This window comes from Crotalus tigris, unplaced genomic scaffold (genome assembly GCF_016545835.1).
Source record: "Crotalus tigris isolate CLP2741 ecotype Arizona unplaced genomic scaffold, ASM1654583v1 scf7180000017639.5415321, whole genome shotgun sequence".
NCBI lineage: Eukaryota > Metazoa > Chordata > Lepidosauria > Squamata > Viperidae > Crotalus > Crotalus tigris.
Window position 1 is genome coordinate 2,865,265 of NW_024096532.1, and position 23,340 is coordinate 2,888,604.

Genomic DNA, 23,340 nt, shown 5'->3' on the forward strand with positions numbered 1-23,340 from the left:
TTGCCACACGCCCAGCAAGTGGCTGTGTCAAACCAACAGTCAGCCCATTTGTGTCAGCCTCCACACCCGATGCAACGAGAGAAGAAAACTGCCTTGTCATGTTGCTGTTGAGGCCTTCTTTCCGAGGATTGCTGCAACCGATCGACTTCGTGGTCCGAGTCAGTATCTTCAACTCTCTCAATGTCCTCGTGGTGGATGGCCTCCGTGCAAGGAAGTTTCTTGGAGAGCTGCAAGGCCTTAACAGCTCCACCGGCTGCTTCTTCGGCCATTATCTCCCTCAACGTGTCTTGAAATGAGATAGTCTCTTTAGCAAAGATCTTCTATTGCAGTTCTCGGCTCCTTAGACCACAAGGGGGTGAACGAACGAGTCTCATAAGACTCGATTGGTTTGAGGCCTTGGGAATACACATCACAGGGCTCAACAGCCTACAAACACTCGACCTACAGGAAGTCTGCAAAGAATTTGCAGATGTTTTCAGCCCCCAGCTGGGCACGTTCAAAGGACCTCCTGTGTCCTTAAAGCTAAACCCCACTGTCACTCCCATTAGAATTAAAGCAAGAAGGGTCCCTTTTGCTTTAAAGAGTAAAATTGACACTGAATTGGATAAACTGATCCAACAAGGAATTCTAGAACCAGTTGACTCCAGTCCATGGGAGACCCCCATTGTCACGCCTCTTAAGGCAAATGGGGACATTCACATCTGTGCTGATTACAAATGCACTCTAAATAAGGCATTGCAGCAACATGCCTACCCTGTTCCTGTGGTCAGTCATATCCTGGCCTCCCTCAAGGAGGGGCTCGTTTTTGCAAAGCTTGACCTAGCTCAAGCATATCAACAGCTGCCTGTTGATGATGACGCTGCTATAGCTCAGACTATTGTGACCCACAGAGGGGCTTTCAAGGTAAAGAGACTTCAATTTGGAGTAAATGTCGCTCCTGGGATTTTCCAAAGCGTAATGGAAAACACACTACGGGGTATACCAGGGGTTTGCCCCTATTTTGATGATGTCTTAATTGCAGGAGACTCCACACACATTCTAGCTGAAAGGCTAAGGGCTGTCCTATTAAGGTTCAGGAAAACGGGACTCAAACTCAAGAAGGACAAATGTAAAATTGGGGTGCCTTCTACTGAGTTTCTGGGGTTCAAAATTGATGCTGCTGGGATTCATCCTGCTGAATCCAAACTAAAAGCCATTATGCAAGCCCCTAGGCCAAAGTCTAAGGCCGAACTACAGGCTTTTCTGGGCCTTCTGAATTTCTACAATTCCTTTCTTCCACACAAGGCTAGTGTAGCTGAGCCTCTTCACAGGCTATTAGATAAACAGGCAGTGTGGCAGTGGTCACAAACACATGAGGCTAGTTTCAATGAGGTCAAGGCCTTGCTCACTTCTAACAGTGTACTTGCTCACTTCAATGAGTCCCTTCCTGTGTGCATCGCTTGTGATGCTTCCCCTTATGGGGTAGGTGCTGTTCTGAGCCACCTCAGGTCTGATGGAACTCAGGTTCCTGTTGCACATTACTCCAGAACATTGTCTTCAGCTGAGCGCAACTATGCTCAAATAGACAGGGAAGCCTTAGCTGTCGTTGCAGGAATTAAAAAATTCCATGATTTTTTATATGGTAGGCATTTCACGGTCTTCACTGACCATAAGCCTCTGCTGGGACTGTTTACCACACGTAAACAGACTCCCCAAATCATCTCCCCCAGGATGCTCAGGTGGTCTATCTTTTTGTCTGCATATGATTTTTCCCTACTTCACAAGCCTGGGAAGGAAATGGGCCATGCTGATGGCCTCAGTAGATTACCCCTGCTGGTAATAGAGGCTGACCCCACGCCAGCCATCAATATTCTCTTCATTCAAGCCTTGCCCAAGTCCCCTCTGAATGCCAGGGATGTAGCCGCTGAATCAGACACAGATCACACACTTTCACGTGTCGTTTCTTGGGTTTTGTCTGGATGACCTGAGCACTGTCCTAGTCCTGAGTTTCAGAGTTTCTGGTCCAAAAGGAACGAGTTGTCCACCTCTCAGGGTTGTCTGCTTTGGGGAAGCAGGGTTGTCATTCCCACCTCAATGAGGACTAGGGTCTTAGATTCCCTCCACGAGGGTCATCCTGGCATTGTTCGAATGAAGGCTCTTGCACGCAGCCACTTGTGGTGGCCAGGGGTAGACAAAGACATAGAAGCTAAGGTGCATGCTTGCCACCTTTGTCAACGTTCACGCCCTGAAATGCCCCAAGCTCCTGTGCATAGATGGGAGGAAACACAGTCTCCATGGTCTAGGGTGCACATTGACTACGCTGGGCCCTTTCAGGGTCAATTCTTCTTGGTCCTCGTTGACAGCCATTCAAAATGGCTTGAGGTTGTACCTGTCTCTTCCACCACCACTGCAAAGACTATTCAGGTACTGAGGGGGATTTTTGCTGCACACGGGCTCCCAGACGTCATTGTGTCTGACAACGGCCCTCAATTCACTTCCTCCGAATTCCAAGCTTTCTTGCAGGCTAACATGATTCATCATGCCACTTCTGCACCTTTCCACCCATCCACCAACGGTATGGCTGAACGCATGGTTCACATCACCAAGGACGCCTTGAAGAAGCTCACCTACGGGGACTGGCATCACAGGTTGGCTGACTTCCTCCTTTCTTATCGCACCACACCGTCCACTTCTACAGGGAGAAGCCCAGCTGAACTTCGTTGGGGGCGCAAACTGACTACCAAGCTTGACCGGTTGCATCCGGACAGACTGCCTCCTTCTGTCTCACACCTCAGGGCACCTAGGCAACTACTTGTGGGTGCCCCGGTTTGGACTCGTAATTACGGGCCTGGTCATACATGGGTCCCCACATCTATATCCAGGGTCACAGGTCCTCTATCCTACAAGGTATCCCTGGACAACGGTCGTGTCCTGCGTCGGCACATTGACCAACTTCGCCCTAGATGGGACCTTCCCGCTGAGACTCCTGGGTCTTTTCCAGGGGGGAGGGGGATCCCTTTGGGCAAAGGGAGGAGCATGGAATGATGCCCATCATCAATGGGGAAGCCACAATCAGCCCATCCCGAGATTCCGCAATTGCTCCCAACAGGAAGTCATGGAGCCCAACTAGAACCCAGGCATCAATGCCTACTCCAGCCAGGGAGTCACCCCGGGGGCATGATCACTTCTCACCCACATCACTCAGTACTCCAGTCAGAGAGAATCCCCGGGAGCATCCCAACAATCCATTCCCTGCAAGAGAGCTGGCACACACTCCTCCTAGTTGGCCTGACTTGAACCCTGTCCCTAGAAGGGGGCAAACACACAGGGAGGTGGTCGAGGAACCAAATCCCGACTACAACACCTCTGACTACACTCAGGGGACAACTGAGTTTTGGGACAGTACTGAACCCCACACAAGCCCGGACACAGAACGGGATTCAGGGGATAGACAGCCTCCTGACAGGTCTTGGATGGACCTAGGAGGTTCTACAGAAACGCCCAACAGTGACAGTCACTTAGAAGGGCCAGAGAGCCTACAGCTAGGTGGGACAACCAGGTCATATACTGGAAGAAGCCCTGGCCTGACGAGCCCGGTGGGCAAGCAAGCAGGCCAGGCATTGGGGCACGGTCCTTGGGAGGCACCAAGGCATGATAAGGGAAACAGGCACACGTCACCCCTCAGTCAGGGGGCACCTGCCAGACACCCAGAGCTTAGGAGGTCACAGAGAGCAAGGAAATCTCCTAGGTACTTAGAGGACTACATAACACTACTGGCTAAAAAGAGTCAGTAGAAGAGTAGGAACAATGGGGGAGTAGAGCACTGCATTAAGAAAATGGGTTGTTTGTTATTATGGCATTGGTCGTAGTTTTAGCCCGGGGGAAAGGGGTGTTATGTCCTGAGCCTTGCAAGCAGCCTCGGGGCATTGCAGGCGGTCCCGGGCAGGTGCAAGCTGCCCGGGACCAGACAGGCTGTCGCCAGTGCTTGTGCGCATGCGCAAGTACTGGCGCGCGAAAAGTAACACATTGACCCGGGAAAGTCCTATACAAGGAGGCCGAGAGTTTTGGGCGTTACCGCCATATTCCAATGTAAGCTGAACTGATGAATAAAGGTTTCCTGAGAACTACAACTGTTTCTCGTGTCTTGCCATTTCGCGACGGACTCAACACCCTTCATAGCTTGGGACCAGGTTATCTGAGGGACTGTCTCTTGCCAGTCACATCTACCTGACCCACTAAAGTGGGGAGGCAAGGAATGTTGCGGGTCCTGTCCCCTAGGAGATGCATCTGTCAGGATCCAAATGAAGGGCCTTTTCCGTGGTGGCTCCCTCTCTCTGGAACATCATTCCCTCAGAGATTAGACTGGCCCCCACTCTAACACTCTTCCAGAAGGCACTGAAGAATTGGTTCTGTCAGCGGGCATGGGGAACTTAGAGTGGGATAGAGCCCAGCAAATGGCTTGTTTAATGTGTGTTGTTGCCGGGGTGGAGCGTGGGGGGCTATTATATCATTTGATTCTTCCTCTTGTTATTTTAGTTTTTTATAGGGTGTTTTTTATTTATGTAAGCTGCCTTGAGTCACCATGTGTGAGCAGGCAGCAATACAAATCTTCTAAATAAATAAAATAAATCAATTTAGGATATACTTATTTAAAAACTGAGAAAAAAAAACACTGCAACTGCTAGCTGGTTGCCAACTGTTATGATAGAGGCTGGGGACTATATGGCCTTTTGGATGTTACTGAATGATAGTTGCCAAGATGTGTCATTCTTGATCCTTCATGCTACTGCTGCTGGGTATGATACTCTTCAGAAATGCCACATCAGGTATTCTTCACACCCACATTTCTTTCTTGGGTTAATGATGATTGGGGGTTTTCTTTAGCAATAGAAATCGCAAGCTTAAAGGCTTCCACATGCATTGTGCAATTGTTCATGTTTTTCAGTGTGTAATTTTCCTTCCCCCAAGGTGGGTGCTTGTTACCATCCCACCCACCTTGGAATAGGTCTCACAGAGGATGGAGCCAGATGCTCTCCATTCCAGAAGTCACAATTCTTTTCATGAGAAAACTGCTAAAGAGGAAAAATATCATTAACTTATCTGGTTCATTTTGAAAAATCTTCCCAGCTGTGGGGTTTGCTGTACATTCCTTCCCCTTGGTACATTTTATGCTTCTTTGACAATAGAAAAAGGGGATGTGGTTTGCAAATGACAAGGCCTGTTGACTGTGAATGACATCAAAGTGAGATCTCACAGAGGTCATGGTTGGAAATTACATTTACATAACCCAGTCTGTGTTGGAGGTACAAATCCTCAGTGGGGACCATTTTCTGCAAATGAGAAGAGCTGAGAAGACTATCCTGGCTGTAGAACTGAGGGAACTTTGAAGATGAAGTTATCCTTTAACATCCTTTTCTTTGGTTGGTATCTGACCAATTGGAAGGGAAAGAGAATCATATATGCTGTTTGATAGAGGTGTGGGGGGAACTCACCACTGCTTCCAATTTCTTGGTTCCTCTGTGTCTCTAACAGCCTGATCTTCTTTGCAGGGTGGTGGTTGGCCAGTCAGTGTTGGACTTCTAGAGGTGAGTCAATAAGTTGGGGGAGGGTTGCCCCCCTTTCCCAAAATGCTGGGAGGTTCTGGAGGTGGCTTTCTGGATGCTTATGGGCCATATAATTGTTTGCCCTTGGAGGATTTAAGCTTAGACAGAGGCACAATGTGAGCACTCCAACAAGCAGTCAGTTCCACTGATGAATATTTTAATCCTAAGAATTGGCCACAAGGGTCTTCAAGAAATTTATTTCAAAAGTCTCTTCTGCAGTGAAATTTGGGAGGAATCCCTTGTTTTTCAGACTCTTGGGGGAACAATTTTCCCAGTCTTTCTTGGTAATTTATTTATTTATATGCTGCCCATTTCATTGTTGAGCAACTCTGGACAGGCCATGATTGAATGCTGAATTGTCACAAAATTCTTAATTAGTTCCATTAAAGTTGGCCATTGCATCTATATACATGAAGTTCAGCTACTTTTAATTTTTTTTCTTGGTCTTTTGTACTGTAGTATGTTGTGTCAGTCAAGCTACTTTAAATGAATTAAATATGTGTTCATTGATCTCAGTTTACTTAATTAGATTATCAGATGCTCAAGTTGAGCTGCCGGGATATATATGCATTAGGATATATATGCATATATATTTGGGTAGAACCTAATTCGAAAGAAGTTGCGGTGGTGTTTGTGTATATCTTTGCTGCACTTTTGATGTTTTGTGTATAGTTTTTTGTGTGCAGTTTTCAAATGATAGAGCTTGTGGTCGGCTGACAATCTCAATGATTTGCAGTGAATATTTGAAAGAATGTCTGATAAAACAGGAAGTGTTAATCTGAAAATTAATGCACCCAAAACTAGGCGGGCTGTATTTGATGAAGTAAATACAGTAGAGTGAAGAATTGCAAGTGATTGTGAAAAATTATTACAAGTAGAAAATTATGTGTATCTTCATAAAAAGTGTTGTAGCTGAAGTGGGAAGTGGGGTAAATATCAATAAGTATAACCCATGCAAATAAAAAGTCTTTGGGGTCCTTCATAAATTTTCAAAAGTGGGAAGAGTTCCTGAGAGAAAAAAGTTTAAGATCCTGAGAGAAAAAAGTTTAAGATCCTGAGAGAAAAAAGTTTAAGATCCTGAGAGAAAAAGTGTAAGGTCCTGAGAGAAAAAAAGACTAAGACAATTGAACAAAGTAACTGACACCTAATCTCAACAATATATCTTCATTTACTAACAAGAAACAATGCTTATTTCTAGCATCACTGTTGCCTCTGTAACACATAGAATATTTTAATGATAAAACAGCTCGCTTACACAATCAAACTCATCCAGTTTTTCCTATTTGCTCACAAGATCCTAACAGTGAACTAGAGTCCTAAACTTTCTCACCCCACAATTCAAAATTCCTATAAAAGAATTCTATTATACTCTGTTCCTTTTCCCTTGTAATCGGAAACTGATTTACTGTTCTTTCAAAAAGCGTAATTTTCTTCCTCAGAACTGTGTAATATCTTTCTCTTTTTTAATATAACTTTTTATTAATTTTCCAATGTTACAATTATATCTTTGAAAAGCAACGTGATATCTGAGTTACAATAATTCCATTACATACAGGTATTATTAATACAAATCTCCAACTATTACAGCCAATATTTCCTCTCTTTTTTCCCTTAATACATACTGTCTCTTGTTTAAATTAGTATACTTCTTATTCTATCCATCAGCTACTTAATAGCTTTCTTACATTTATCAATAATTTTATGTCTTATTTATTTTAACATTCCATCTTTTAGACCATCAATAACCTTATGAATTTTCCCAGCTTTAATTTTGCATTTTAATATTTATCATTTCCAAAAAAATTTAAATGACCCCAATTCCCTTTGTCACAATTCCCCCCAACATCTAATATTTTGAATATATATCTTATCTATCTCACTTCTATATCAACAAATTAGTAATACAATATAACATTCTTATTTTCATTATAATTTCCAAATATTATAAATTCAATAACCAAAATTTCTCCCATTTCAGCATTCTTCCTTATATCCACTTTCTCATATTTAAGCATAATTTTTATTCTTATCACTACACCAAAACATGTTAATTACGTTACATCACTCTTAACATACATAAGTCTTAATCATCTTTATCTAACCTTTATAAACACCTCAATATTTCAATTTAACTTGATATTTATGCATCTAGGCTTTAATTAGCCAACATTTTTCTTTATCTTCACATCACAACAATATCTCATATTCAAAATACAGGTCTTGTCTACTAAAGTATATTCTATTTTAAACTTCCTAAATATGCCCACACTCCATTCTTCTTCAATCTTATTCTGGCTTTTTTCCTTTGCCAAATCATCTTCCATGTCCTTGCTTCAGGATCCTCAAAGATTTCTTGTATTATTGTATATATTATGTCATATTGAGATGACCATCCAGTCGCCATTTTTGGAAGGCTGAGGGGTCTGGCAGGACTATCAGATCATCTCTTTATTTTCTCCTCTTGACGTAGTTTTTCTGAATTATCTTTTCTTCCATCTGTTTCTTATCTTGATCTTCAAATTCCTTCTGATTTATATAGCAGGTGTTTTCCTCCATCCATGCTGTCAGATTTTTTTCTGAGTTTTCTATTGTCTGTATTTGTTGGACAATTAGGTCTTCTGTCATAGTATTTAATTGTTTGCTTTTTTCTATTGTATTCTGTATAGATAGGTTTTTAGTTACAATCAAAGTTTGAGTTTGCATATGCTTTCTGATTTTTTTTCCCGAAAGCTCTTATTTCATAGCCAGCTTTAAGAACACTTTGGTAAGTTTGGTCAGTTATTTTCAACATAGCAAAGATTTGTTTTTGCATTTCTGTTCCTGGACTTCCATAGTGATGAGTTGAATTGAAAACTTTCACAGTCCCCCCCCCCCAATAAATAAGAAACAGAGCTAAAACTCTCACAGCTGGTATTCAAGGTTACCAGATAAATCTTATCTTGTTTCCTAAACTGTCAGCCAGGTCTCTTTTCTTTAAAAATAATAAATTGCAATTTCAGGTTTAGCCATAAAATGTCACCCAATGTTTAAGGAATTCCTTTAAAGTTATTGTAATCCTTTGGGGGGGGGGGATTTTTCTATTTTTAAGAAGAAAAACCCAGACTTTCGAATAAAAATTAAAAGTAAAAAGCAGATAATCAAAAATCTTTTAATCCACAAGCTTTAAGAAATAAAGTTCTAATTGGGATCCATTTATTTTTTCAAAGTTTTCAAAAAAGGGGGGGGAAGCTCCCCTGTATATTCAATTTCCGCTGTTTCTGGAGGGAGGGCTAAAATCCCCCTTCTCTCTCCACAGGGGGGAAAGTACTTTAGCAGCTTATGCAGGTAATTAAGTAATTAGGATGTAAGAGAGGTAATTCTCACCCAGTCCTTTCCACACTGCTTTGAAGTTTCTAGATGGTAATGTGACTTGAGCTGTTAGCAGCCTAGGGAGGAGCCATATTTCTATGGCCGGTCCTTTCGTCAGCCAGTTTGGAGGGATTGCCTTTTCTAAGGAGAGAGTTGCTGCTCTCCCACGATCCAGCGAAAGCCCCTCCTTGGTGGTCGCCTCTTCGGGGTGACTTTCGGCCCTTTTCAGGGGCCCCCAGCGATGCAAAACTGAACGGGGGGGGGGGGGAGAGAGAGAGCAAATCTCCCAGCCATCCATGGTGGCTGCCTGGCAAACCGGAAGTCTGTCCCATCTTTCTCATTCACAACAGTTTCCTAAGGATGGAAAATGGATGGATAGCTTTTATGAGGTGTGAGTCCTGGGAGAAACTAAGCATATGGCTTGCCCTGAAGAATGAATGTCAAAAGAAGTCAAAATAGCAATTTTGTACAAGAGTGAGCCTCTGCCCCCCTTTTCAAGGATGTTGGTGTGGGCAACAACGAACAAATCCTAATTCTATTTGTTACAGTGATCACGTTGCACACAGTATGAAACACACTGAGGTTTTACCATAAAGAGACAAGGAATGAGGATGGAATCACAAAAGGAAGAAAAGAAGGACGAGCAAAAGTTTCCATTGAGAGGAAGGGAAGAAATAGAAGGAATTGTGGTTAGATGGAGTTGATTAGATCCTGAATAAGTGAAAACTGTACATTTAAAGAACAAAGATCCTTATGAAGTGATTTATTGAAAGCAAGGGAAGTGGTTTGCAAGAGCAAAAAGAGACAGTAGTATAATGAATCATATAGTGGTCAACCTGATTTAAATTCCTTTTCCTTATCTCCTACCTCTGTTGGCCTGGCTTATTACATTAATCTGCTTTTTCTGTGCTTTGCATAAAGTTCCTTCGCTCAATGAGTATGTATTTGTGTTCATAGGTTAGCACTCCAGATCAAGGGAAGTCTTGCCAATTTCAGATTCTACAGAGCACTTCAATTGTCTTCCAGAGTTAAGCATAGAGGCGAAATTCCAGTATAATTTTGTGTAATCCCAGCTGCATGTGAAGAAATAACATTGCTTTTAATTACTTGTATAATTTGCAATATCATTTATAAACTGGTTTGGATGTGATGAAAGCAAGGCAGGTTTGTAGGAGCAGAAATATATAGAGTGGTATATTGAATTCTGTAAGTATAAAGCTGATTTAGTTGTATTTTCTTTCCTATTTCTTGATCTCTCACTTCTAATATAATTGCCTTATTGCTTCATGTTCTTTTTCTGGGTTTTGCACAAAGTTCCTCATCCCTCTGGGAATGTATCTCACCATGTATATCACTGCTCAATTGGAGTTTTCGATTTTATGGTTTCTTTTAACTGTGTTCAGGGAGTTAAGCACAAAGGAAAAATTTCTACAGTGACCTGTCTTGGGGTTGTTCACTTTCAGACAATTTTCTTTCAAGGAGAGCAAATGACGGGTATGTAAAACATTTCAAAGCCAAATGCATGATTTCAAGTTCAAAATCGCACACTATAAAGGCAGATCAGTCTGTTTTGAACTAAGCAGATTTCAAATTTGAAATGCTTGACTTACCATTATTAGAAATGTCTCTATTATAAAGAAAGAGGAAATAAAAGAATTAGCACAGGAAAAAGCAAGCCCACAAAAAGAATTCAGGGCTGAAAAAGCAGTTCATGTGAGAAAGAAAGACCAGCTGGTTTTGACCAATAACAGAAGTTGGGCATAGATTATATTTTTTTAAAAAAAAAACCTGGGTGTTGAAATCTTTGATAATAAATGGCAACAAAATAGATATTGTTGCAGGAGTATTCTCTGGTTAAATGCTTGGTAATCATTTCTTCCCAAAAATATCAGGCACTCTCCATAAAAGAAAGTACTACTTCCAAACATAGAAAGAGTTTGATTGTTCCTTTAGTGATTCCATTTCTGTGGACTGGGATAAACAGATGCTGCACCTTTCAGGTTTTATTCTGCTGTTTTGTTTTTTGTTTGTTTGTTTTTCTTATCCAGGCCAAACTCTTCCCAAGCCTTTGATATCTGCCAACTTCAGTGGGACAGTTGCTTTGGGTGAAGGCGTCACCATCGTCTGCAGGACTGAGTATAATTTTCATGGAATGTTCTATCTCACCAGATATACAAGTTATACAATGGAAACTAAGGCACGTAAGCAGGCACAATCCAATCAGGCTGCATTTTTCTTGTCCCCTCTCACCCAGTCACACGAGGGCAAATACGACTGCAGATCATGCCTGGATGGAAGGGAATGTTCAGACTTCAGCAATAAAATCTATCTGAACCTAACAGGTGATGTATGCTTTGTCCTTTTTTGATTTTCACTACAAAGAGTTTCACAATTTTGCATCTGCCCAATGTTTCCTTTCCCTGCCAGAGAAGCTCACTGGATAATTTTGGACAAATTACTCTCTATCTTTTTTTTTTCATTTTGTATTTTATCCTTTTTATTAGCTTGTAATATAAAATACAAAAGCAAATAATGGGAAAAACAGAGGAGGGAAAGGGGAAGAGAAAAGTGTAGAAAAGAAGAGAAAAAGAAAGAAAAGACATTGACTTCTGACTCCCTTTGGTGTCGTTGAATAAGAAGTAACATCAAACTCCAACTTTTTATTTTTACATAATAGTAGAAACTAGCCATTTCTATAACAACAAATCTATCTAATCAGTAAAACCCCAAATTAAAGTTTTCTTTTTTTTCTACCTCAAGGACAAAGTCCAGAAGCGGTTTCCAAGTAGAAACCAAAGTAATTGTGTTTTTTTCCTTTTATCAAAGCAGTCAATTTAGGCAACTCTGCTAATTCCATCAGCTTTTGCAACCATTCATCCATTGTGGGGATTGAAGTGTACTGCCATTTTTGTGTATAATGTAATCTTGCTGCTCTCAACATATATGATATCAAAGTTCAAAAAAAAAACCCCTCCAAATCTTTTTCCATTAAACCTAAAAATAAAGTTCCTGGTTTGCTCTCTATCAACCAACATATCTCACAGGATTGTTATTGAGAAGGGGAAAGAAGAGGGAGCACTCTGTATACCACTCAGATCACTGGTACAAGAAATTAGGGTTTATAATGCCTGAATGGAAAGCCAAGTTCCTTCAACTAAAATATTCATGCGTTTTGCAAGAGATTTCCCTTCTGTGTCCATGGTGATGTGATCTAGATTAAAATTGGTTCATTAGCTTGACCTGATGTGAATTAAGTTCTTTTGTGGCCTTTGAGATGCCAAATCCATATCTGTGCTTGGTCATCCATTGGGTTGGACAAAGAGTGTTAACATGTACATGATGATGTCAGAATAGAAATGTGGTAACTAACCTCTTTGTATTAGATATTGCTGACCTTGTGACACAATGCATCCATTTGCGTACATACATCACGGCACCTACAACTTCATTTTGATATCTTTTTGCTTTATATATGCTATTCTCTCTGTAAGTTAATATTGTTTAGTATATCACTTTGAAGACACAGAATGTAAGATAAGGGAAATTTGGGTGCTTGGGTGGAATAATGAACTGAGAAAGAAATAAATAAACTTATTTATAAATATCTGAAAAAAATATATATCTGAAAATGGAGAAGAGGATCCTTTTATTGCCAAAAGACTGAAAAGGGAGAGAGATTTTCTGGTGGCTGAATGAAGCAGGAGGTACTTGTCTACAAGGATCTCTGAGATTTCACTGAATCTTTCCCCCTTCTAGATTCCAGCCTGAACAAGCCTACCATCCAGATTTTAAATGTAAAAAAACATCCATACTTCACCATACGGTGTGAAGGGATAGAACAAGATCTGACTTTTGCTCTTCTGAAATCAAAAAAGCAGATAGATTACAAGGCTGCAGAGTCAGGGGGAAAGACAGTGGATTTTTTTCTCTACTGGAAGAGGTTGGAAGAGGCACAAAGTTATACCTGCCAGTACCACCAAGAAAGCAATCCCTTTCTCTGGTCAGTGCCAAGTGAACCACTGGAGCTGCCTTTGAGAGGTAAGTCACCAAAGTAGCACATTTCCTTTTCTCCATTTGCCCCATCTGAGATGGACTGAATTTCTGGAAGAGCTCAAACTGGGGCAGAACCCTTAGTAGTCGATATCAGACAGATTGATTGTCATAAAACATTAGACCAGTATCTGTCTGGGGTCCATTAAATGTTTCAGGGTAGACAGGGAAAAGATAGATCAATATGAAAGCTGGCAGAGAGGCAAGAAGAGATAGACAATTCTTGTTTTAGTAGATTATATCAATAAAATTAATGTTCAGGAGACCAAGAAGAGATAGAGAGGCAGGAGGGTGAAGAGACAAATACTGCAATACTGACCAAAGGCTTGTCTGTACTCCTGAGCTGTTTCATCACCAGATTGTACATATTTTAGGATATTTCTCCAATAGTGAATGCTAGCAGTGATCCTTTAAGCATAAAATGAGGCAATTTATATTATTTTAAAGTTATCCCTCAGCAACTGCTGAAATTGCTTTGCCAACGACCAGGAAATCCTCCCAGAGAAACATGGAGGGGAAGGGGTGGGAGTATTGGCAATGTGTGTACTCCTTTTTTCAGGGAGGGGGAGATGAGAAGGGACGGGTCAAGACAGGACCTGCAGGACCTTCAGCTATGGGCCCTGCCTGTCCTCTGAAGTTGATCATGTAACCAGCTTTAGGTAGACATGGAAGTGTGCCCATAACAGAAAGACCCTAACTTGTTGGAAAATCTGCTGGTGATGGTTTAGATCAGTGGTTCTCAACCTTTTTAATGCCGCGATCCCCAACCGGTTGTAAGTCGAGGACTACTCAACCGGTCGTAAGTCGAGGACTACTCAACTGGTGCAGCACCGCTTGCAGAATGGGACTTTTGGCGGGCTCAGCAGGGCAGAGACAGCCTGGACAATTCCTATTGGCTTTTGAAAGCCAATAGAATTAAACTCTATTCAAGAGAGTCTATTCTATTGGCTTTCAAAAGCCAATAGAATAAAAGGGAGTAGCACAGCTCAGGAAAAGGGGAAAAAATGGCGGACTGCATTGTTTGGCAACCCCCGTGAAATGGTCGTTCGACCCCAAATGGGGTCCTGACCCACAGGTTGAGAACCACTGATTTAGATTTATTCACTGTTGTTGCTCGATGGAAGAGGTTCATACGTTTGGTTTAGAGTGTTGCTGGGCTTCCATCCCCATTGTTTTGGGGGGAATTCTCCTTTCTTTGCCAATGAATGAAGATGTGTTGCAAATGTGCAAAAAACCCTGGTATTTGCTAGGAGATTTCACAAGAAATATTGTTGAAATCCAAAGAAATAAAGGAATTCCTTTCTTGAATCCTGATTGTTTTTAGATCCTGAGATAATGAATCCCACCATGGAGACGACACCTGGAAAACCCAATGCTTCAGGTGAGAATCTCTCAACAGAGTCCCAGGGGCTAAAAAATGGTCTGATTTTGTCCTTCATAAATAAGAATGAGGACTGTGTTTATGCAAACTCCATTGACACAACCTGTTGAACCAATTATAAACCTAGCAGCTACAACATACTAAGCATAGTTAGTTTTAACTTTGGTTAATTATCCTTGGGGGTAAGAACAGATCTTCAACCATGCCTTTGGGAAAAGGAGAGCCTGATTAAAATCTTCAAGGCTGCTGTGAGGATTATGGTAAACAGAGATAAAATTGCTCAGGTCTGAGTTGGATTTTGCAAAATCTGAGTTTGATTTTGAGGTATAGACCAACCCTAACACAGCTCCAATTTTTTTGCCACCAATCAATGAGATATATGTATTATTATTATTTTTTGAATGATGGTATAATCCATCCACCCAGAAATCCCTGGTGGAACATTTTGCAGAGACAGAGACTGGTGCTAAATCACCAAGAGGGCAGGGTGGGGTTAAGTGAGCATATCTAGAAAAGCAAGCATGTGCTGGGCAGTCTCCAAGATGGCTGTCTTGAGAGCTTGCTTCTTCTCAAAATAGCCACCCTGATGGTTTGACTAGTCAGAAGATGTCCATTTCCCAAGTAGCAAATTGTGGGCAGTGCTTCCTCAGTACCCTTTTAGCCCCCATACAGTTTTCCTTTGATTTTTCCTGTGGGCCTATGGATATATCTCCAAACAAATTATTAATTTTCAATCACTCTTTCCAATTGTGTTTCTCGGACCTACATGCAGGTCTAAATATAGTCTAGGAATCAAGCATGTTGCTAAGAAATGTTGCTTTGCAGCATTGCTAAAACTGTAGAGCATAGAGCCTGACTGGCCCCAAGGCACTTAATTGTGGTCACTTTCCAGCACATTGAGAACTTACAGAAAGTAGGATGGAAATGGAAAACACCTGAGGTTATAGATCTTTTTGCAGATTTAATGGTGGATGGAATTCTATTTCTGTTTACTCTGCTCTATATGTGGCCTTTGCTTTTCTTCCTTAAATGGATTTCATGGTTTCTCAACATTCCTAGTGATAATTTTTCATATCCATTTCCTACCATTTTCTTATTTGGATTGTCCCCTGCACATTGGCCGTCTCTTGATCTTTGCAAAGAATTCTTATGAGTGGGATCTGAATTGAATTCCGATTCACAGAATTCCAGAGTTGAAAAATTGCACTGGTGCCTTTGATATCAATCACTTGCTCTATACTGAAATCAGGTTTGTTTGCAAGGATTGGTCAAAACAGGAAAGTTGGTGATGCAACAATGCAATCCAAGCCCTACTCCTTTGTATGTATTCACAATACTGACACACACACATCAAGAGAGTGGGCTTCAGTTGCACTGGCGCAATCACCATCTTTTCTTTTTTGACACCCCTGGCAGGAATTCAAATTAAATTACCTCAGTGAGATGACTGTCTTAGCTTACACCCAATAAAGGAGGTCCTACCACCTCATTGTTTTCACTGCTAAAATGCTCTTATTGTTATGAAGTTCTTACTAACATTCAGCCAAACTCTGTCTTACTATAACTTAGCTCCATCATTCTATGTTTTGCATTTTGGAATGAAATGAACAGGTTTTGACTTTTTTCTATGTGATATCCCTTCATGTAATTTGAGAAGCTCTACTTAAAACTTCTCTTTTCATGGCTGAACAATCTGAAACTCCTGTTTTCTCCTTCGTCACTGCATATATTGCACTCCTTCCTGTGCTCTGATTTTCCATTTTCTACCTCTATAGATAGTCCTCAACTTATAACCACAGTTGGGACTGGAATTTCTTTTGCTAAGTCATTGTGGTCATAAGTCAAGTCAGACCTGATTTTACCACAATTTTTATGATAACCATTAAGTGACCCTCCATGATCGTTAATGCCATACTCAGAAGTTCAAATCCACTCTTCTAAATTTTTTGCCAGAACTGCCCCCAAAAGGTTGCAAATCATGATCACATGAGTACAGGATATTGGAACCAGTCGTATATGCCAGCTGATTGCCAAGCATCCTCATTGGGATCACATGAGGGTGATATGTCAATGATAAGTGCAAGAAGTGGTTGAGAGTGTGAGGACTGGATTTTTTTTTCAGCCTCATTACAACTCCAAATAGTTACTAAACAAATGATTGCAAGTTAAGGATTACCTGTACTTTATCTATTTATTTGATTTTAGCCTACCTATTGTATAGGATTTCTGGAGGGGAGATATATTTTCAGACTTTCATTGTTATCCCTGCAAGGTAGTCCAGAGAAGAAAAACAAACAGGAGTACTAGCTCTATCTTTATTATTAGGTTACATTAACAGAATCTTGCAAGGCTGAAAAGTATTTCTCCCCTCTTTTCCTTTTTCTCTCTGGCAAACTAGGGAGGGTCCCTTTTGAAGTGCTTCCCCGTGCTCCTTCCCCCTTCTGTGGGCTGAGATGTCTTTTAAATTCCAGCTGCACCATCTGCAGCTCTTCTTCCTGTCTCTCAAGGTCACTCTCTTGCCCACTTGCTCCATCTAAAACCAGCTGACCGACACTGGTGGGTGGACTCATTGCTTCACCCGCACTCTCCACCCCACAAACCATCTGTCACCCAAGGGCCATGGGAGGGGTTTTTTTGAGGGGTGTCATGTGTCTAGCATGTGAGATGGCTAGATCTGTGCAAATAAGGAGCTACGGGAGATAAGGAGTTAAGAAGTTTATATAACGCCTATTAGCATATTATGAGAACAGATCAAGCAAAATTCCAATACCTCTTCCCAAAAAGTTAAAATGGACAGAGAGAGACATCACCAGTGACTGAAAGAAAAAAGGGGAGGTGTTCTTAGCAGCCAAAAATGGCCCTTAGGAGCTCAGAAGGTCTCAGTCCTCATTTCACCATCATCACCACAGTTGCTACAAAAGTGCCACATACGGTACATGTAGCAAGGTGAAAATACTACTTCAATATTGAGTTAGGTAGATTTAAAGCATCCTTAGCTATGGATGGGAAAGAGTAAAGCAATGTCAGGAGTACCTGTCCTTCAAGAACAGTTAGCTAGGCAACTTCAAGTCTACCTTAGACAATTGTGCATAAGTCCATTAACTTGCCCTGTCTCAGTTACTTTATTTTAAAATGCTTATAACAAAGAATTTTCTCGTTTCCCCTCCATTTTTAAATCCCTCCTACTTAACTGCCTGAGATGGTTTCTCTAGCAAATCCCTCCTACTTAACTGCCTGAGATGGTTTCTCTAGTAGATTGCCATTGTCCTTGTAAGGGGCAGAGGTTGCTGAATCACAATGCAGAAGCCACAACTGGTGTGTCTGTAAGAAAGGATGCTCAAAAGTTTATTTCAGCAATATCTAAAAAGCATCCTAAATTATCCATTAATGAGGACATATCATATTTATATTCTCCTATAAAATCAAACTAGGACATGGTGATTTAGTTTGCAGAGCTAAAAGATACATAACAGCTGATGAGAAGAATGATTTGTTTTAATTTTACGAAATTCATTTACTGCAGCTTATAAACATTGTAGAAGAGTCGTGTTAGTTTATAGTAGTTATTGTTTTCTGGATTTGATATAGAAAGGTGGTGGGAAGAAAAACATGGGCATGAAAACTGGAAAAAGGCAACATTCCTTCATTTAACATTGCCCAACATATTAGCTTCCAAATGTGTTAGCTGAAGACTGGGGGGATGGGGTGTTATCTAGTACATCTATAGGGCTCCAGAAAAGGCAATTCTGCCTAAGCAAACAGGCTTGTCCCTGCGGAACTTCAGACAGTTGGATGAAAGTCCATTCTTTTTATTTCAGAAAGCTAAATAAAAAAAAAGATAAAAGAAAGAATATGTTTGTGTCCGTGAATTAAGTAAGGAGTCTGATAGAGGACAAACACTAGGAGCAAAACTTTCCAGAAAGGCATCATTAGATATTTTTAGTGTTTGTGTGACGAAAGGGATATGGAAAGATCTACTCAAGTGGTTTGACTCATATGGTTGCTTAAAGTCTAGGTCTGCTGCATGATGTGAAATGATGACGCAGGGAATTTATGTTTGTGTCTATGTGTGTGTGTGTGTGTGTGAAAAAGAGAAGCATGGGATGGACTGAGAACCAGGAGCCATGGACAAAAGCAGTGTGGAGAAAGGACTCCATTGAGGAAAACAAACACATTGATTTAAGAATCATAGTAGCTTTTCTTCCCCTCTGTCAGCAGAAGGTGTGGAAAGACCATAAGTCTAATTTAGGGACATACTTTGTCTCCAAAGGGTGCCAGTTTCAACCTGTCTCATCTCCAGAAGGATGAGGACGAACCTCTAGGAAACCCTACATGAGCGTTGAGATGGATGTCTAGAGGAGGAGCAGTATAATGCAAATGTTTTGGCTTTACAGATATTCTTAGCCCATATTTATGGGCAGGCATTGGGGTGAGCGCTTTCCTGGTTGTGTTGCCGCTGACTGTGGTATTGTACAGGAAAAGGAGAAAAAGTAAGTGATGATCTTGTAATAAACATGGTTATAGAGAAGTAGATGAACAATAACCAACCATGGTATTTAAGGCTCACGGAATTACTGCATTGCCTTCATTTTCATCAAAAGCATAAAAAGCTTCTCCCTAAAAGATGATAGCTCATAGTATCAGACAGAGAGGTAAAGCACATTTTAGACTTTGTGATTTAAAAAAAAGCTTAAAGCTTGCTAGCAATAGGTAATAAAATCTGAAAACTTGATAACTGGACCAGAAAGATCTTCTTCTAACCCAAGGGAAACAGCTTGTATATCTCCTTGATATACACCTTGAATTAAGCTTGTATATACTCCTTGAATTAAGAAAAAAAGTGGCTTAAAGAAATTGAAGAAATGTATTATAACCATTACAATTCAACATATGAACATGTTTTAAAAATGGTTTACAATGGCTTACCCCAGACATTTAAAAGCAAAGGAAGCCATCTGACAAAAGAGAAATGCAAAATTAAGAAAATTGAGCAATAAATCAGCAGTACAAGATAAAACATTAACATTTTGAATAAGCAGAACAGACTTAATCTCATGTCTAATGTTAATGAAGTGGTGCAAGCAAATCTAACCAGAAAGGAAATTGTAAATTTGAAGTGCAAAGACCTAAGCTGGAAATGGGTAGAATTTGTTTTAATTGCAGGCTTCATATGAAAAGTCCTCCAGATATATCAGCTTTTCAAACTGGAATAATATGAAGATCTTAGCAGCTGCATTTTAAAAACTGGAGGAAGTTTTTAAGCAATGAATATTTTTTTAAAAAAATTAATGTTGTATGCCATGCAACTCTCAGCAACTCTGAATGGCTCACAACAATCAAATAAATTATAATAAAATCAGTAAAAGATACAAATAAAAATAAAAAAGGGCAAATGTGATGGGTCATGAAATGGTAGAGTAGGGCCACCTTGGCACAAAACTTTTTTGATATAAATCAACTCTGATAGAGACTTATTCATTTAGGCATTTTAAGAGTAGAATATTTTGGAAAGGATCAGCTACTATTATTTTAATTAAATACAAATTAGGCAAAGAATCTCATGCCTGTCTTTGATCCTCAGATTCCAAAACCAGTAAAGATAACCCAGCAATGAATCTGGTAAGATATTTCTTTTCATAACTGTGCCTTCCTTGTCTAAATTATTTCATCAGATACAGATGTTAGTCCTTCCAAAGTTACCTCTGAATTGTCAGTTTTCATTTGATCTAAGGAGAACATTACTGCACAGGGAGTAAACCTAATACCGTAACTGTAATTAAGTGATAACATTCAATAAGAGTGGCCTAGAGGTAAAAACATTCACCTACCACTCAGAAGGCTGAAAGTTCAATCCTAGGCAGTGACAGATGTTTCTCTATCAGGATGCAAAGGGAAAATATCTGCTGTGAACTCTGCATAGGCATCAGGAAGGGCACCTGGCCAGCACATGCTCGACTCCATTCAGTAGCTCTGACTCCACCCCAATAAGAGGGATTACAGGGTTGTAAAAAGAAAAAAAAATGATAACATTAACTATTAAAACCATTTACTTTTTCCCCTGCTTTAGGGAGTGTGCTTGAAGAAAGACACACAAAAGCTTGAAGATTGTTGAGCATGTGTGACTTAGAATTTCAGAAACTGCTCCACTTAATGAAACTGGTGGCATTAAATTCATAATTACATCATGAGAGTGAATGGGAAGACATTCCTGGGCCTATGAATTCTCTGACCCCAGAAATGACCTGCTCAATTAACAGAAGGAAGGCTAGATCTGACCATTCTTGTTGGAGGCTGACTTAGCTCTCCTTATCTCATGCAAACTATATAACTGGGAAAAATGGGGATCGTATGTAAGTACAGTCCTGTGACAGTGAGCAACCAGAAAATTTGATTTGATTTCTCTGAGGCCAAAAAGTTTTCATTCTATTCCATGTAAAAATGGAAGCTCTCTAGCTCTCTCTTCCAAGATGGAAGTAGAAGCATTATGTGGAAGCATGTGAAGGTCCTAAGAACAGGAATATGGCCTGAGCATTGATTAATGAACAGAAAGGAGATGTATTTACAAGAAATATATGACAGGGACAGATAAACCTAGTACTTTCATCCAGTGGTGGGATTCAAATATATGAACAACCAGTTCTCTGTGTGGATGCCGCTTCCAGAAGTCCATTCTGGGCCTGGGCAACAAAAAATTAGCTACCAGTTCTGCCGAAGAGGTGCAAACCAGCTGAATCCCACCACTGTTTTCATCCTGTTGGAAAGAGGATGAAAGAGTATATGCTCCCTTTGGGGATACCTGGGAACAAAAGTCAAAAGTGAGATCAAAAGGATTAGCAAACAAGTAGCCAAAACAGATGATGAACAAAGAGAGGACAAGATTTTTCTGTTTGCAACCCCTCTGTCCCTAATAGAGAGTAGGTTATGAGTGGTTGAAGAATCACTGCATATCATGGGCAGTAGGGATAGCCATGAGGAACAAGAGGAAGAGCCACAACTAAGACAGTCGTCGGATAAATGAAATTTGAGTACAAGGCAGAAGAGTAATTTGAGAAAACATCTCAGATTTGACCCTTCCTAATTTTCACAAAGATGGTGGGGGGATCTCAATGAGATTTACACAATTCTCTTATTGTAATTTTATAATAAAAGTAGTAGTTGTATTCCTAACTTTGGTTTTCTAGTTTGGTCCACCTCAAAGGGCTGACATAAATCTTGCAAATCTGCAGAGTTGAATTCTTTTATTTTAATAAGTGATATGTGGGAATGACCTTGGAAGAAAAGGGGAAGAGATCTTGCCCAGGGAATGATCGGTAAAAGTGGGAACTGCCTGCAGCTGAACAACAGGAGAAGAAAAAAACTTAGAAAGGATCTACCCTAACTCCTCAGGTGGTAAAAAGAGCTGGCAGGAAATTTGTACTTTCAGAGGGATGTTAGTACTTGGGAGGTTTACATCAACCTTGCAAATCTCACTGCCTCTTTTTACCACCTGATAAGTTAGGACGGATCCTTACTAAGCTTCTTCCTCTGCCCATTGTAAGTTGCAGGTTTCTCCTCCTTTTATCTGCAGCATCTCTTCTCCTTGTGTACCAAGCTCATGCACACACGCCATTTCAACACCTCATGTGCTTGCATTGCAAAAGAGAAGGAAAGTGTGCCTCCTAAGACTTTCTTCTTCTTTCTAGTCCTCTGCTGCTGAAGAACATCCGGATGAAGTCTCCTATGCTATTTTGAATCACCAGCCGCGGAATACCCAACAGGCAACCAATCCTTGGCAAACCCCTGAACCTTGCTTATATGCATCAGTGTCATAGGACCTTGGGAGACTCCTGAGTCAAATACAAGCAAGAATACCTTATTTTTATTCCCCCCCCCATGTGTAAATTATAGATGCCCTGTGTAAGGACCAGATCATACTGGGGGCTCCAGAAATGAGATCGTCAGGATGCTCTTAAAACTATGGTACTTAGGACAATGGTGGAGCCTTTAGCAATGAGGCTCCTGCTCTTCACTCTCATGTCACTCTCGCCATCCATCATCATCCAAAGCCGAAGGAATTTGTGGACATTGAAATCTACTCCTGATCTGTAACAATGGTTCCTTCCTACATGCTCTTAGTCAATATTTGAATTACAGGCAATCCTCAATTTACAACCGGTTGCTTAGCAACCATTCGAGGTTACAACAAGGATTGTCCCAAGCATTACTTACAACCGGATTCAAAGTTCCAATGGTTGGGCTCACTCTGTGTTCGGATGGCTGAATTTTGGACGCCTGGCAACATGGCTGCATCTAGAGCTATTTGTAGTTTCCCATAGTTATGTGACGGTGTTTTGTATCAGTTCTGCCAAAGCCAGCACTTCCAGTTTTTGGCAAAACCGTGTCCTTAGTGAACCTTTGGTGATGAGGTTCATTTAACAGTCACCGCAGAAACAGGTTGTAAAATTGAGTCAGCCCATTTTGTAACTATTACCACTTATGGCTGTAATGGGCAGGCTCCGTCATATGTCAAGGACCACGGGTAGTCTTTTTTTTCAATACAAGTAGTCCTCAATTTACCACCACAATTGAGCCTTAAAAAAAATAAGAGAGTTAAGTGAGTTTTACCCCATTTTGTGACATTTCTTGCTTATTAAGTGAATCACTGCGGTTGTTAAGTTAGTGGTGCTGTTGTTAAGTGAATATGGCTCTCCCGTTGATTTTGTCAGAAGATGGCAAAAGGCGATTACGTGACACTGAAACTGTCATAAATACCTGCCAGTTACCAAGCATCCAAATTTTCATCATGCGACCACAGAAATGCTGCAACGGTCATAAGTATGAGAAACGGTCAGAAGTCACTTTTTTTCCATGTCCTTGTAATGTTGAATAGTCACTAAAAGAATGGTTGTAAGTCAAAGACTACCTGTATGTCTCTCCAACCTTCCAGTTGTTAGCAGAATTAGAATAAACTAATTAAAAGTTATACAAACAATTTACATA

General features: G+C 40.7%; 1 protein-coding gene across 1 annotated transcript; it reads left to right on the forward strand.

Moving 5' to 3' along the window:
- The first annotated feature begins 5,266 nt into the window (after window positions 1-5,266).
- On the forward strand, window positions 5,267-22,963 carry LOC120304503 (immunoglobulin superfamily member 1-like). The gene is made up of 8 exons (XM_039335154.1): window positions 5,267-5,399; window positions 5,529-5,564; window positions 10,979-11,272; window positions 12,687-12,968; window positions 14,305-14,361; window positions 18,756-18,851; window positions 19,943-19,980; window positions 22,044-22,963. Exons 1-8 carry the CDS (start codon window positions 5,369-5,371, stop codon window positions 22,170-22,172), a joined length of 963 nt encoding a protein of 320 aa, XP_039191088.1. The 5' UTR covers window positions 5,267-5,368; the 3' UTR covers window positions 22,173-22,963.
- Window positions 22,964-23,340: the final 377 nt, after the last annotated feature.